Source organism: Pinus tabuliformis, chromosome 4_1, assembly GCF_031772625.1.
Source record: "Pinus tabuliformis cultivar Carrire ecotype Pingquan chromosome 4_1, CPIR1, whole genome shotgun sequence".
NCBI classification, from domain to species: domain Eukaryota; kingdom Viridiplantae; phylum Streptophyta; class Pinopsida; order Pinales; family Pinaceae; genus Pinus; species Pinus tabuliformis.
Genome location: NC_142303.1, coordinates 291754144 through 291771687, shown reverse-complemented (window position 1 = coordinate 291771687; position 17544 = coordinate 291754144). Strand labels below are relative to the sequence as shown.

At 29.4% G+C, this 17544-nt stretch overlaps 1 protein-coding gene across 1 annotated transcript; it reads left to right on the top strand.

Annotated features, from left to right (window-relative positions):
* The first annotated feature begins 16851 nt into the window (after positions 1-16851).
* On the top strand, positions 16852-17301 carry LOC149175416 (uncharacterized). The gene has a single exon (XM_089421130.1). The coding sequence runs from the start codon at positions 16852-16854 to the stop codon at positions 17299-17301; it is 450 nt and encodes a 149-aa protein (XP_089277256.1).
* The last annotated feature ends 243 nt before the right edge of the window (positions 17302-17544 follow it).

Here is a 17544-nt window from a genome sequence, read left to right as displayed (position 1 = left end):
GAATGGATTTTGTCACTAAGATCTTAGGCGAGTCTCAGTGTTCTAGTTTGAGTATATGTAAAAGTAATTTGGGAATAATCCCAACTATTTTGTTGTATTATTTATTACAAATTACTTGGTCCGCTGGATTATATCTGTGTCGCAGAAATGGGTAGTCTGTGAGGGTCTTTTACAAATGGGTTTTCCCCTTTATGATGTAAAACATATGAAAATAATAATGTAAAGTGTCTTGAGCATTGAAAAAGTAATTTATCCCCTCATAGGTTAATTAATTAAATTTTCTAGCAAAAAAATAATTAAAATTTTCAGCCAGAAATTTAATTAATTCTAGGTCCTAGGTAAATTTAAATTCTCTAAAGGCAAAATTTGTCGGTCCTAAAAAATTAAATTTTAAAATGTTCCGGGACTAAATTAAATTAATTATTTTGATAAATTTTAAACTTTTGATCCTTGGGGTTAAGTCAAAGTCAAAATTTTGAGGAAATTAACTCAAAAATTCTATTTTTGGGTTAATTAAAATGCATTTAAATAAAAATTTTGAATTTCCTCAATATTTAAATATTTCGAGGATGAGATTAAAAGAAATTTTAATTTTCATCAACGGTCGAGATTGTTTTGACGAGGATCACTCAAATTAGTCATTGGGGGATTTATTTTTAAATAAGATTTTATTTGTCAGTCGAAGATCCGATCTTTGAGTCGTGTGCTTAGTAAGAAGCTCTCGTGTAATCTTTTTTCTGGATAATAAAGAAAGATTTTGGGGTTAAATTCTGTTGGTGTTACTCTTCATGAGAATATTGTAAGATGTTTTATTTTCATGTATGATTTTTTTTAAAGCCATTGATGATAGCTTCTGAAAAGTGTTTGAGTACATGTATCTTTTTCAGTCGCTGGGGTTTGAATAATAATTTAAAGTTTGAACTTAATAGTAGGTATCTCTATTTGTATGAATTTTATTATTATTTTTTCGCTCTATTTTGATGGCTGGATTGAGTTTTGCAGGGAAATCTTGATTTTAGAACTTTGGGCATTATGGGAAGTTTTCAGTTGGGCCAACCAACTCTCGATCTATGTTTTCTGAAGAGCTTAGCTAAATTAACTTCGGCTTATCATAATAATTTTTTGGTGATACACGAAGGGTTTCGAGTTAGTACCTCCTTTAAAATTTAAAAATTTAATTTTTTTGTATGGGATAATGATAGATCTAGCTGATTAGAGCTTGCAGTTTGTAAATTTTGTAATTATTTTTCTAACGTTGGTTTTTTTGGGTTTTAGTTTTTATTATTGTATATATCGTTTAGGTGTTTTCTTATTGTCATCAACTAGGGTTTAAAAATTCTTGGATTTAGAAATTTTCATAAAGGTTTCAAGGATAAATTTGAAGAAAAAGGATTCAACATTTTAATCAGAATTGTTGTAAATGTTTTAAAGGGTTTTCTCGCTACCATTTATCTGTTGACTAAGTTTTCCAATCTGCTGATTGGGTTTTTCGATTCACTGCAAAATTTTGATTTTTTTTATAGAAAAAACCCTTTCCTTTTCTTCCCTCTGCTGCTGCCTATGTTTTCCATCAACGCTGCCCTCTCCTCCTTGACCTGTAAACCTGTTACAGCTCCCTCAATTTCCCTCCTCACATCCACCTTCTTCTCCACATTTTCTTTCCTACATGCTCCTCCCATTCCCATTCACGACCCCCTCCTTTGCTCTTCGACTTGCATCCTTTCCCCTTCTCCATCATTGTCATCCGTTCGCTGCATAACCACATCATTCATCCTCTTTATCTGTAGCTCCCTCTTCCGAATCCCCTCCATCTGCACTCCCTCTATGCTTCTACCCACATCCATTCGTTGAGTTGCGACTTCTCCTTGCTTTTTGTTGCGTCTACCCTCCATCCATCTCTGCTCGTTGCTCCTCGAAACTTCTTTCCTTTGTCGCCGTCATCTTCTGCTTCAATTCTTCTTTCCTTGCAGCCCCCAAACCTGCAAACAAACAACACTCAACTTCCCTTATTTTATTTTTATTTTTATTGTTCAAGTATGCGTTAGGTTCAAGGTTAGCTTTGATTTTTATTATTTGTGTTAGTTTAGTTTAGGATTTGAGTTAGATTTTATTTTATTTTGTCTTTTGACTTTTAGATTGGTTTATTTTGATTTTGTTTCTCTTGTTTTATATTTTTTCATTTTTTTTTATTAATCATTGTGTTCTGATTTTTTCATTTTTGTTTTTTTATTTCATTCGAAAAATATTAAAAAAAATTATGACAATTTAAAAAATTAAATTTGGTGACTTTGATTGCGAATGAAATAAATAAAAAAGAAATCTAAGCTTCCACACACAGAAAATTAATTTTAATGTGGCCCTAAAAATTTAAATTTAATTAGGTTCTTTTGATCTTTACTTTCGGTCACATAAAAAATTTATTTGCCACATTAAACTTTGCATCATATGCTTAGCGCATTAAAAAGTTTACCTAATTGATAATTAAATTCTAAATCCAAATTTCCTTGGTGTCTTTTTGTGTGTTAAAGTGTAAAATCGTAATTCTTGTGGTAGTGATTTCTCTATGATCAAGTGCGATTAAGTTTTAAAATCATTGACTATAGGAGAAAGATAAATTCTAGATCTAGGTTATTAATAAAAATCATTTTAAATCTGGAATCATTGCTTAGCATTTAAATTTCATAATTCTTCATAGGATTTAATTGCTATAAAGTCTTGCATGAGAAATTTTTGGGCATTTACTTTTAATCGTTTAGGATCGTTATTTTCGCCACATTTATGAATTGATCTGGATAACTTGTTTTTATTTAGTCTATGGTTAATTGAATATAAGGCACTGGTTTAAAATCATTTCTATCTTGTGGTTGTGTCTTATTTATATTAATTATTTGATCTATCCATATCAGTTACCTAGGACTTGTTCTACGTTCATCAAGTTGTTCATCCTTAAGTCTCCTAGAGCCTGTAAGCCACATGTTATCCTCTTTCATTCACTCTAGGGACTACCCCCCTTGACTTGTCTAAGAGAGAGACTAAACGGAGTGAGTAAGGATTAGAGTGACAACTCTTACTCTGAGCGTTGTCGCGGAATCTAGACTCTGTGTGACAACAAGGCCGACTTGGTCTTGGAGGATAAATTAGTTTTTTTGACTCAAAAAAAATATTTTCTTCTGTTACAATAAGTCCAAATGGGCCTATAATACATGATATAAATTCTTCTTTAATTTAGCAAGCCCTAGAAGCATGAAAATCATGCTTTAACCTAGACTTCAGCATGAAACCCATGCTTTTATAAATAAAAATTCCTTCTCTCTTTTTATATACAAAATATACAATGTCATGTTTACAAAAGTCATTATAAAGATCGAATTTAGTTACATTCTCTAACGGTAAATGGTAACAAAATTGTTTCAATTATATAAATATATATACTCATTTTATTTATGTTTTCATTCTTTTTATGCTTTTTTCAGCTTATCCAAATTGCTTTTTTTTTCAATTTGTTTTAAATATTATTTAATTATTTATTTTATAGTGTTTTTAATAAGTGAAACAAATAATTAAGTCCAATACAGGAGGGGATGGTTTATTTTTTCTTTTGAAGTTATCGGTGCGTGTTTAGTTGAATTTAAATTTAAAATGCATATTTTAACAAAAATTATAACATAGTTATCAATCAAACAAGAAAGTGAATTGGTACTCATTTTTTTGAGGTAGCAAAAAATCACTCAATTTTAAAAAGTGGTGATGCTAGAATAATTTTTATTTTTTTTGGCATATTTTTGACACTTTAAATTCTCTTTTGTATCAAGTATGAACCTTCTTCTTCTTCTTCTTCTTCTTTTTTTTTTTTTTTTAATTTTTTTTTTTAATTTTTTTTTTTTTATGTTAGTGATTTTCATGCTAATTTTGAAAAGTTTTGATGTAACATCAACCCTTTTTTTTAGAGGGTTGATTTTTGACATTTTAAATTTTCTAATGTCTTCTTCTTTCTGTAAAAAAAATTTTAAATGTATTTTTTTGTTTTTTTGTGTTCATTTTTTTTCAATTTTCTTTCTAATGAAATCTTCATTTTTTCGCATAGTTAAAAAAAAATGGTCAATATTTTAAAGTTACTATTTTCTATATGTTTATGTAGTGTTAATTAATATTTCAATGGACATCAAATAATTGTCACTAAAACACGATAATTTTAAACATTTTACAAATAAAACATATTTTCTATATAAATATAATGAAAAAATACACATTTTTATAATTTTTGTCAAAAATGACATGTCGAATGAACGATTTTTATGGGGAAATCCTAACAGAAAAACTTGAAAAAATAACATTTTTAATGAATTTTATGTTAAAAAATAATAGTGATCACAGGATTTTTACCAAAAAAAAGAAGAAATTATTCACATAAAAATTACAGTGGAAATCAGATAATACAAATATTGAACATATAACAACAATAAACAAATGTTCATTCTTCTCATAAAATCTCAAAGTCAAAACATTACAAATAAAACTAATGAAGATCTCTCAAAATTGAGTTTGATTTGCAATCATAACTTAAATATCATCAACAATATCATATAATCCATGTTCATCATTTTATGCAGCGTCATTGTTTTCTTCTTCCACAATATTCCTTGCTTGAGTTTCCTCATTTTCCTCGTCTACTGGATCTTTCATGTCTGCAAATCTCCCAAAGTGTTATTTTCCAATTATTCCATATAGTGGTGGTTGTGGTTCCTTTGTTTTTTTGTCACATGTGAATCATTAAAATCTCCTTTCCTCAAACCAACTTTTTGCATTTCATCTGGAAGAAATTGAAGAGCATTAATTATTTGTTGAACAAAATTGCATTGTAGAATGTCTCTTTCAATCGCAATGCAATTTTTTCCTTTTTGTAGGCAACATGTTAGTGTTGTACCTAATCATCAAGCACAAAAACAATAAGTAAATTAATATAAACACGTAAAAAAAAATACTAAAATTCAATTTTATATAATAAAACTTACCTGAACCTGAAAATAAATCCAAAACCCAATCTCCTTCATTTGAACATAAACCTACAAGATAGTCAATCAATGTTTGTGGTTTTTGATAAATGTTAACTATCTCCCCTTTTGCATCTTTATCCTCATATGTTAACTTTTTTACGACAGCATCATGAACTAGTACTTGGCTATGATTCTTTCCATCTACTTGGTTCAGAAGAATGGACTTATAATTATCATATTTTGCCCAACATTCAACATGGATGAACTCACAATCACTTGTAATTGGTTGATTTCTGGAAGAAATAAGATTTGACTTTTGCCTGTAACACGACATAGTAAAAGTTCAATCCACTTGTACATACAAAAAATTTACATTAATTAAAAATACAATTTCAATGTCTTACCATGTAAGTTGCATCATTGAGTTTGATTTTCCCTTGAGACTTGTTAATAACATTGCAAATTGTGTCTGAATGAAATGTCACAAATCTCGAAAGTGGTAATGTTGTTACTTTTTGAAAGCCCGTAACCACTTTATTAAAAGATTCATAAGTGTAAGGCTCACTATCATATTCAATGTTTGGGAAATTGAAACCATGAGAAATGTCTGCAATAACCAGGGCATATTCCATTTTAGGTATGAGTTTTGCAATGTCTTCACAGTCACCTTGTATTATTTGATATTGGATAGTCGCTAGCCCATTCCAAATGAAATGAGTAATAGTAGGATCAAATTCAACATTTCTAAGACGCTGCGTTCTTAACTTTTCCAACTTAATTTTTTCAATGAAACTTTTGAAAGTATTTGGTACTTCATTCGCATCTTTTTTCGACATCTTTAATGAAATAAATAAATATAAGTATAAGCAATATAATAAAATAAAAAATTATATGAATAAAATGAATGTAAAAATCAACATACATTTTTGAATGCAAGATAAAAATCTTTAAGTGTTGTTGAAGAACTTGATTCTGGGTAATTGAGTACAATATCATTCCAACTCTCTTCAATCAACATTTTAACCATATGTTCTTGTATTTTCATATAAATCTTATGAATGAATAAATAAAGTAAAAAATGTTAATATAATTATTTAATAAATAATACCAACAACAATATGTTATATTTAAAAGAAAATTATAATATAAGAAAAAATAAAATTAATTGAACAAACTTACTTTTGAAATTTTGAGTACATTTCTTCCAATGACATTTTACTTGACTTCACACGACATAATATTGATTTGACTAGTTTTTCATCTTTCACATCTTGCATTGTTCTCAAATGTGTGAGTCATATCATTTGGAAGTTGCTTCATTTCAGGACTTATCTCACTATTGGTACATATTATGGGTTTAGACCTTTTAAACTTCTGATTTTTTATGCCAATATTTTCCCACAATTTGAATATTTCATCAATCAATTCCCATATCTCCCATGTTCTAAATGCCAACTGAAAAATGTTATCTGTGTCTCTGAATGGTTTGAATTTACTTTGCCACATTTTGATTGGATTCTATCCTCAATTTGATAACCTGTTTCCATACAACATTCCTTCCCAAAGTTTAAACTGACATTAAGCTTATCTCCACCACATTTTTCTAAAAATTCATTATGAATAAATCTGACCCTTTGAACGAAAGTCATAGACATTTTATACTCATTATCTGCATTATGATCCCATGCCAATAACTTTGCCTCCGTTTCTATTAAACCAACATAAATAATACATTTCACTATTTCAAAAAGATAGTTCCCAGGATATTTTTTGATTAGTTGTCTTTTGGCCTCTACTGAATGGTTCCCTCCAATTACATATTATCTGTAGTCAAAACATCGTGTCCTATCAAATGCCTCTTTATTGAGAACTTGATTTGGATCAACAAGAATCACGTAAGGCACCACATGTGCATATGCATTATACCTGAACAATGTTTTGAAATTATGGACATGTAGGTGATGTGTTTTTCTAATTTGATATTGAGATTGTCCTTTATCTGACCTATAGAATTAGGTGAGATTAAGTTCAAATTTTTTCCACCATTAATTAATTTATTCTTCCTCGTGATTTCGAATGCAATTTGTTTTGTTTTCATAATGTCATCCTCTAAATCAACACCTGGTGTTATGATTTCTTTGTTTCCTTTAGAACTTTCACTTTGTTCTTCATTGTTGCTTATGATTTTAACAGATTCGCCAATTTTTTATTTCTTCTTCTTCCTAGTTGACATTTCTTCTTCTACAGAAATAATCTCCTCATCATCAAGTGGAAGAGCGACATCCATGGACATTTTTCTTTTCAGTGTTTTATCTCTTTTCTCCTTTCAACAATAGTTCTAACCTCCTCCTCATTAATGGAAACATATTTTTGAGCTTCAGCGTGAGCTACAACTGCCACATCTTCAAAAGAAACATGTTTACCTTTGTTAGATTGACCCACCGTATGGATTCTTTGTTGATCCCCTGCATGTACCATTGTAGTGTTATGGATTGCTGATTTTTGCCTCATTCTCTTTTTTTGTTTTGACTCTATATGGAAATTGCTGATGACATTCATAATATTTGGTTCCATATAATAAATACCCTCCAACATCATTGAAAGACTCCCAGAAAAATCCTATAAAAGAAAATAAAATATGTCAATGATCAATCATTTATAAACAATTTAATGATCATTACAATAATACACTACATATAAATATAAATAAGCATACTTACAATGTTATTTGAAATGTTGGATGAGATTTCCTCACACAATGGTGTAAATTCTTGATTTGTGTCATACTTGTACTTTCTGAGACGATATCTAACTTTTTCATGTGACTTGGGCAATTTTGCAAGAACATAAAGAGTGTTTGAATTCAACACCAAATATATGTCTCGTACTTTGTTTATCACCTCATATGGTTCATCCAAATAAATCATACCACAATATAGATAGAGATGTGTAGTATAATCAGATTCAACATCTTGAATATGCCATGTAAATTCTGTTTTATTTATTTCTCGTGAATTTATCCATTCAGAAACAACCTTTGGTGCACTTGATGGGTCAGTTGGTCGACTTTTACTTCTGTTATGTTCGATAGTCTTCAAAATGTGTCCATCTGCAACTTTAGAAGTTGGAATTGTTGTCTTTGTTCCAGACATATTCATAGAGACCTTCCTTGATGCCATCTTCCTAAGAAACATATATATATATATATATATATATATATATATATATATATATAATTTAATTAAAAAGCCATGTATATTACTTAAAAATTAAAAAAATAAAATAAAAATTTCACACTATAATTGTTATTTAAATATAAAAATAAGTTGAATTATATGTAATTTTTTAAAAAATTTAAAATTTATATCTACAAATTTATAAAGAATTTATTATATACAAAATTTATTTATATATTTTCGAAATTAATAAGAAAAAATAAACAATCAATTTTACATGATGTAGAAAAAATGTCTTGCAGATTAATCACATTTTCATGATTGAGTCGACATTTCGAACCAACTAATACGGTTCATCCTCAGAACAAAGTGGAAAAATCATACAATCTTCATGAATAAATAATAAGAATGCATCATTGTCCATAATGAAAACTACATTTACATTTTTATAAAAACATAATTACATACTAAATTTTAAATTATTAAAATAAAAAAAAAACCATATATGTAAAAAAAAAAAAATTTAAATATTATATATTAAATTAGCAAATTTTATATATATAAAAAAAAAACAAAATTTTAAATTATTAAATTCAACATATATATGAAATTTTAAATTATTAAAAATTAACAAATTATATAATTTTTTTTGAATTATTAGATATTTAATTAAATAATAATAAATTCAAAATTATATATATATATATATATATATATAATGTTGGTGGTGGTGGTTAATGTCTGCTGAGACCAAACATTGGTCTGTAATGATGATGATGATGATGATGATGATGATGATGATGATGATGATAATGGTTAACGTCCACTGAGACCAAATAATGGTCTAGCGGACCTAAAGAAACAAATTATCTATTTTGATTTAAGATTTTATTCCTATGCTCAAAAAGCTTGGAGAGAAGCCTCCCGAGCTCACTATAATTTTGACATTGTAAAAGGCTAGGAAGGTCAGTATTGTAACAGAGATTATGAAACTGAGATCTAATGTGGTTATACGCGGGGCACTCTAAGAGGAAGTGGTTTTCATCCTCGATGTTCCTATTCTCACATATATGGCAGATCCTTTCCGTCCATGGCGTTTTAGGAACTGCCCAATGACCTGTTTCACTATGGAGCTCATGAAAATTCGTTCTAATCTTTGCTATATTAATTTTCTTCTAGGGTGGGGTTGATGACCTTCTTATAATAACTTAATTTTCTTTTAGCCGCTAAGTCTTTCTCACACCACATTTTTTCTTTGAACTTAGAAGTAACAATATCTTTAATGTTATTTATGTTTTGCAATGCATCATTTTCATTGATCTCCCAATAGTTTAACCAGGCCCTTGTGTCTTTATGCCACCCTCGATTTAGCCTTAGGTGGTTTTGGCTAGAATTTAAAGCTAGCTTAGGAAGTCTATGATCGTCTATGTTACTGATTTTGTGTTTGTACAATAGAAACCTAAGCATAGCTAGGCTCTCAATAGGGGAAAGACCTGCTTCTATAAGGAGAATAGGATAGGGTGTATTACTTTTAATTTTCAGGTTATAAGTTATAAAACGCTTCTGGATTTGCTCAATCTTTCTCCATGATTCTCTGGAGATGCTGCAACCCCAAACCTCACAGCCATATAAGATAACAGGAGTGACTAAAGTTTCAAAGAGGAACTTCTTTTTATCCGACATTACAAGGTTTGCTATTTTACAATTATTTTCAAGACCAAAGTAAGCTTTCCACCCCCCATTAATCCTTTTCTCAATGCTATGGTTCCAGTTGAGTTTGTGATGAATATCAATTCCTAGGTACTTGTAAGAATACACTTCCTCCAAGTTATTATTGTCATACATAAAATTAGTGTAAGTGTCCTTCTTGGATTTGATGATCATAAATTTTGTTTTGTCAGTGTTAAAAGTCATACCCATGGTAGAGCACAAATCCTTAAGAAGCCTGAGTTGCTTATTAAGATCAGATGGGCACCTTGCCAAAAGAACAATATCGTCAGCATAAAGAAGAAGGATGATGACTATCCCAGCTAAGATCGTGCCATCACATCCTGCTTCCTCTAAATAGCCTTCGAGCTTATCGATGTAAATGCCAAATAGGGTAGGAGAGAGGGGGCAACCTTGTTTAACTTCGATGTTACACTTAATATCTTTCAACCACCCTTCATTGCTCTTTAGCTTGGCAATTACATTCTCGTATAACCTTATAGCGGCAGCTCTCAACTCGAGAGGAACCTTTAGCTCTTCTAATCTATTCCAAAGGTTGTATCTAGGAACCGTATCGAAAGCCTTTCTAAAGTCCACAAAGCAACAAAATAAATTGGATTTATCATTACGACATTCCTCCGCAATGATCCTAAGCGTAACAAGGTGGTTTGTTGTTGAGTGATGCCTTCTAAAACCTGCGTGGCCTTTAGCCCGCTTACCTTCACTTTCAAGCCATATGCTTAACTTCTTTTCCAAAATACTACCATATAACTTGGCTAAGAGAGGGTTGATCATAATTGTTCGATAATTAGAGGGGTTATTTGTATCCCCACTTTTAAAAATAGGGATAATGAGGCTCTCAGTCCAAGGTTTAGGGAACCCTTGCTTGACTGCTTGATTGAAAAGCTTGTGGATGTGGGGGATGAGGACAAGACCCCCAATTTTTAAGATTTCTGCTTGGTAACCTTCAATGTCCTTAGCTTTCCCATTAGCGAGGCGATTAACCCCAAACTTAATGTCTTCTAAAGAGAAAACTTCTTTCGTTGTGAGAAGGGTTTCCAAATTATCCATGACATTTGGAGATTCATAAAGCTTTTTAAGATAGGAATTCCAATCGTGAAGAGCAATTTTATTATTATCCTTAACTAGTCTTCCTAGTTAGAATCTGCCTCCAAAATTTCTTAGGGGCTACGTTAGAGAGGTGTAAGAGATTCTCCTGTCTTTGACGAATGTACTGCCTCTTTTTCCTTTTAGTTAGGGCTTTGTATATTTTTATCTTGTCCATTTTAAGAGATTCATCAACAGCTTCCTTAATTGCTCTCCTTGCACTTTTACAATCTTTGTCATACCATGGATTGGTTTTGCTATTTCTTTTATTATTTGAAACTTCAATTGAGAACTTGTTAATAGAATATGAGAGGGTTGTAGTAAAATTATGATAGAGGTCTTCTATGTTGTCTATATTAGATAAAGGAAGCAAATTAGTTTTTAATTCATTTAGAAAGAGATCATTTTTATTTCTATCAAATATTAAGTTCTTTTGGCTATAAGTATTATTTTCTATGGGAACTCTATGCATGACAAAATTGAGAGTTATAAGTAAAGGCCTATGATCAGAGTCAGGTTCGTGGTCGTTTAAGATGTCAAAATTTATTATTTCGTTGTATAATGGGAGATCAGAAATAACGTAGTCTACCACACTACTACCAAGTCCATAGATGCAGGTCATCTTGCTAGAATTGGGCCACTTCTTTAGACCGTTGCAAATTATGAGATCCTGAGCACTCAGAGCTTGACTAGCTCCGACCCAAACAAATTTTCCCCGAGATCTTCAGAGTTCCTTTTGTACCTGCTAGCCAGAGTAGGGTCTTCGTCTAACCAAAGAGGATTAGGGTTGGAATGATTGCTTAGAATAATAGCTTGGTTGTTTGAAGTTCGAGCATTAAAGTCACCTATTAAAAGGATATTACCGTCATTCCTTAGGCTAGAAATATCATTCTCTAAACCATTGTAAGGGTTAGTTTTATCTAGACTCTTCTTCTTATAGAAGTTAGAATTACTGGGGGGAAATAACATATTGCTATGTAGGACTTTCTATTATTAATGTCTTTGATCTCTATCCAACTATATTGGTTGTGAGGGTCGTTTTTATAAATCCTAACATGGGGGGAGATGCTCTTCTTAATGTAACAAGCTATTCCCCCAATGCCTCTACGGGAGGATCGCTTGTTCCAGATAGACCATATATATATATATTAATTACAGAAAATGTGTTAGTAAAATTGTATTAAAAAGTCTATATAAATGTTTTTTTATTATTTTAAAATTTGATAATGAAATTATTTTAAAATTATATAATAATCCTATGATTACAATTTTGTTAAAATTTTAATTTTATTTTAAACATTATATTAATTAAAAAAAAATGATTTTCTTGTTTTAAAACCTATTATATTAATTAAAAAACAAAAATAAATTTCAATTTTAAATTATTTTTTTAAACGTAATATATTAATTTTAATATATATATATATATAATTTTCATTTTAATTTTAATTTTTTCCTTTTTAAATCATGTTATATAAATTTAAAAAACATAGATAATTTTAAAAAAATAATATTGTTTTTGTTTCTAATTTTTTAATAATTAAGTTTTTTATTAATTTAATTTTTTAATAATTAATTTTTTTATTAAATAAATTTTAAAAAATAAAGTTCAGTTTTTCAGGGTTGCCCTTTGGCCACTGGCCAGGGGCCTGAGTAGGCGAAGGGGAGCTGTATGCATCCCCCTCCGCCTGCCCAAGCCCCTAGTCAGCAGCCAAAGGGTCAAGCCCGAAAAAAAAAAAAAAACAAACAAAAAAAAAAAAACAAACAAAAAACAAAAAACAAAAAAACGACATTTTTTTTTCTTTTTTAACAAAAAATAACGAATTAATTTTTTATTTTTTATTTTCTAAAAAAATAAAACATTAAATTTAATAACAAACCACATTTATATTAATATTTAAATAAATTTAAAAAATCAAATTATAATTTAAAAAAAAAAAAATAAGAAATAAATTTTAATTTTTAAATAATAATAATAAAAAAATAAAAAAACGATAATAAAATTTGAAAATAATTTCAGAAGAAATTACATTAGTAGATTTAGGTCGATGCGTTTCGAACCAGCGAGTGTGGTTCATCATCAGGACAAGATGAAAGATCAAATCATAGCAGAAAGTTAAATAGGGAATCTTTTAAGAAAAGCTAGATTTGATTTCCTCTTAGATACCCGCAAGCGTGCTTGTTCAAAAAAATGAACTTTTGAAGAAATGTACCTTCCGTGGAGGGTAGTTATAATCAAATTCAAGCTTTTGTGATCCATATTTTGATTTGAAAATAATTTCGGATGAAATCACATTGGTAGATTTAGGTCGACGTGTTTCGAACCAACCAATGTGGGTCATCTTCAGGACGAGATGAAAAATCAGATCATAGCAGAAAGTTAAATAGGGAATCTTTTAAGAAAAGCTAGATCTGATTTCATCTTAAATACACGCAGGCTTGCTCATTCAAAAAAAAAGAACTTTTGAAGAAATATCCCTTCCATACAAGGTAGTTATAATCAAATTCAATAAATTAAAAATAAAAATAAAAAACAAAATTATAAAATTAAAAATACCATTTTAAATAAAAACAAATAAAAATAAAAATAATTTTTATATAAAATTATAATTGATATTAAAAAATTAAAAACAAAATAAATAATTATAAAATCAAATTTTAATTTTAAATTAAAAAAAAAAAAATATTTTAGGTTAAAAAAAAAATTAAAACAACCATAATAATTTTTTTTATAAAAATAACATTATAATTTTAAGTTAAAAAATTTAAAATAAAAAACAAAATATTTGTTTTTTAAATTAAATTTTAATTAAAATTTTCTAATATTTTCAAACATATATATTTTAATCTAAAAAATAAAAAATAACAAACAAAATAAGAATAAAATAAAAAATAACAAACAAAATAAGAATATGGAAAAGAATGAGGGTTTTTGGGAGCTCTGCAACCCTAATGGTCATGCGACCATGAGGTAGGCGGTGTGGAAAACCTTGAAAATAGGCAGGCAAGCGGCACTGAAACCAAGAGAGCATAGTAATGATAGAGGACGACAGGAGGGGAGAGATCCCCTCCTATAGAGATGCAATGACAGGAGAAGGAATGAGTAACAACAAACTGGAGGAGGAAATAAAGGCACAAGGACCTGTCCTCGAAGCAAGATGGCAGGGAGGCAGCAAGGGCAAATGCTTATCGTGTGCAGCGGAAAAACTGAGATTTTTTGAAGAATCTTCGGCGAAAATCACATAGAAAAACTTATGTTGGCGCGTTTCGAACCATCCAGTGTGGTTCATCGTCAGGACAAGTTGAATGAGCAGATCACGTTTAGCACATTAAATAGACAGGGCAGAGAATCCATGACTCAACGGCTAAAAAATAACAGCTAGAAATGATAACGGCTAATATGACCAAGATAAAGGGAAATTAATAATAATAATATTATTATTATTTTTAATAATATTTTCTTTTAAAAATAAAATTAATATTAAGAAAATCAAAGATTAATAATTTCAAATATGTTGAAAAAAATAAAATGAATTATATTAAAAATTATATAAAATGAATTACTTTTAAATTTTTTTTAATAGTTAGTCAATAATATTTTCTTTTTAAATTAAAATTACTAATAAGTAAATCAAAAAATAAATAATTTCAAATATGTTGAAAAAATTAAAATGAATTAAATTAAAAATTATATAAAATGAATTACTTTTAAAATTATTATTATTATTATTATATATATATAGATATATATATATATATATATATATATATATATATATATATATATATATATATATATATATATAGTTAGTTATAAACGTCAAACATGGAGTAATAAATGATTGTCAAAAAAAAAATTAAATTAATAATAATAATAATAAAATAAAATTATTACAATAATAACAATTAATTTAAGGAACCAAAAGTATATTAGTTTTAAATTAAAAATTAGATTAATTTTAAAAATTAAAATTAAATTAATAAGCAAAGAGATTTCACAAAAATTAATAAGTAAAATACATAATTATAAATAAAACTAAATATATTAAGAACCATTAATAGTTTAAATAAATTAACTAATGTGAAATTAATTTTAATGAATAGATTATAATTAAATCAAAATTGAAACACAAAGTTTAAAATAAATATTAATAATAGATAAATAATAATAATAACAAACATAAATAAATAAATAGATAAAGTTATATATATATATATATATATAAAATAAATAAAAAGTAATAATAATAATAAATAAATTGATAGCAATCACAAACTTAATAAAAAACAAATACTAAGGGAAAGAAAGAAGGCAAACAACTAGGAGGAGAGGGTTGGGACCCAGCAACTGCTAATCTTCCAGCCATCCTCTCTATTTAGATTGATCGACCTTTTTTCAATCTCAAGGGCTTCCCTAAATTTCCGGTGATGGAATTGAGACACTCTAGCAATCACACTAGCCTCCTCGATGCAGACATGATGATTGGTTTTCGCTACATGTTCTGCTAACGCGGAAGATTTAGTTCTCATATGCTTTAGGTCAGCTGCGTGCTCACTAATCCTTTGATTAATGGAGCAACCAGTCTCACCAATATAGGGGGTCCCACAAGAACAAAGAGTAATATAAACCCCTTTCATGTCTTTGGGGTCGATGGGATCCTTTACAGATCTTAGGGATTTACGAATAGTGTTAAGAGGTCTAAACATTGCGGGGATATTATGCCTCTTAAGAACCCTCGCAATCTTATTCGTGGGTCCCCTGAACATACGGAAGATGGACTCCAGGAATTCGCTCTATAGGCTCCTTCCTGGTAAACGAATTCTTAGCTGCTTTGAGGAAAGCCTTTTGTCCCAAGTGTCTGCTATAACCATTGTCGACAAAGACATTAAGGAGATGGGATTTTTCCTCATCGAAGCTATTTTTGTCAGAGATCCTTAAGGCATGAGTTGCAAGGGTGTTGAGAACCCCCAACTTCTGGGCCGGGAAATGATGGGAACTAGCATGAAGATACTGCTCCGTATGAGTTTTCTTGCGAAATACTCGGTGGGAGAGGGAACCATCCTCATTCTTAGAGATAAGAATATCAAGGAAAGGGAGGCAACCATCGACTTCTTGTTCCTTTTTAATTTATAAAAATTAATTTTTAAAATTAATCTAATTTTTAATTTAAAACTAATATACTTTTGGTTCCTTAAATTAATTGTTATTATTGTAATAATTTTATTTTATTATTATTATTATTAATATGTTTTTTTTTTACAATCATTTATTACTCCATGTTTGACGTTTATAACTAACTCTATATATATATATATATATATATATATATATATATATATATATATATATAATTTTATAAGTAATTCATTTTATATAATTTTTAATTTAATTCATTTTAATTTTTTCAACATATTTGAAACTATTAATCTTTGATTTTCTTAATATTAATTTTATTTTTAAAAGAAAATATTATTAATATTATTAATATTATTATTATTATGATTATTATTAATTTCCCTTTATCTTGGTCATACTAGTCGTTATCATTTCTAGCTGTTATTTTTTAGCCGTTGAGTCATGGATTCTCTACCCTGTCTATTTAATGTGCTAAATGTGATCTGCTCATTCAATTTGTCCTGACGATGAACCACACTGGATGGTTTGAAACGCGTCGACATAAGTTTTTCTATGTGATTTTCGCCGAAGATTCTTCAAAAAATTGATATGGATCACAGAAGTCTTAGTTCAATAAACCGAGATTTGTTATCCCCATGAATAAACTCAAATGCTACAGACGTTATATGAACGACTACACATTAACATGCTAGTTCATCTGCATATAGCCATCAGAAAAAGACCTAACAAGATGGATACAACAGAAATGGCAACCCCGAGGCCACATAGAGCTGAAAGGTTATTCATGAGGTATTGGGAGGAATGTTACAACCCTGATACAGAGAAATTCCTAGCATCCCCAGTGTGGGTAAGACTGTTTGGATTACTAATGGATTTCTGGGACCCTGAGATTCTCGAAGGAATAGATAATACCATAGGTAGCTTTGTTAAAATAGCTGAATCAACAAAGAAGGGGAGATATACCTCTTATGCAAGAATCTGCATCTATATGAACATAGCGAACCCTATTCCAGGGGCAGTGGAGCTAGAATACCATGAGGAGGTGTGGCAGCAGGCACTAGACTACGAGCACATCCCCTTTAGGTGCAGAAAATGCCATGAATATGGGCACCTTTACAAGGAATTCCCCCTCAATGCAGAAGAGGAAGAACGAAAGAGTAAGCAACAGAGGAAACATTAAGAAGATAATGAGGGGTTTCAGGGGATAAAATATAGGAAAAAACCTACAAAGGAAACCCCTAAGGAAGGAAGAAAAGAACAACCAGCAAAAACAAATAAGGCAAATAGGTTTGAAATCCTACAGGTAGAAGAAGAAGATCAAGAGATCAGAGTAATGGATTATCAGGAGGAAAAAGAATAGGGAGGCAAACCAAGCCAAGACGTAAACAACACAAAGCAAAAAACCCAAAGCGAAACAGGGGAA

Bases quoted from the DNA above. Each gene is read 5' to 3' on its own strand.
- LOC149175416 (XM_089421130.1), top strand. From the start codon at position 16,852: ATGGATACAACAGAAATGGCAACCCCGAGGCCACATAGAGCTGAAAGG.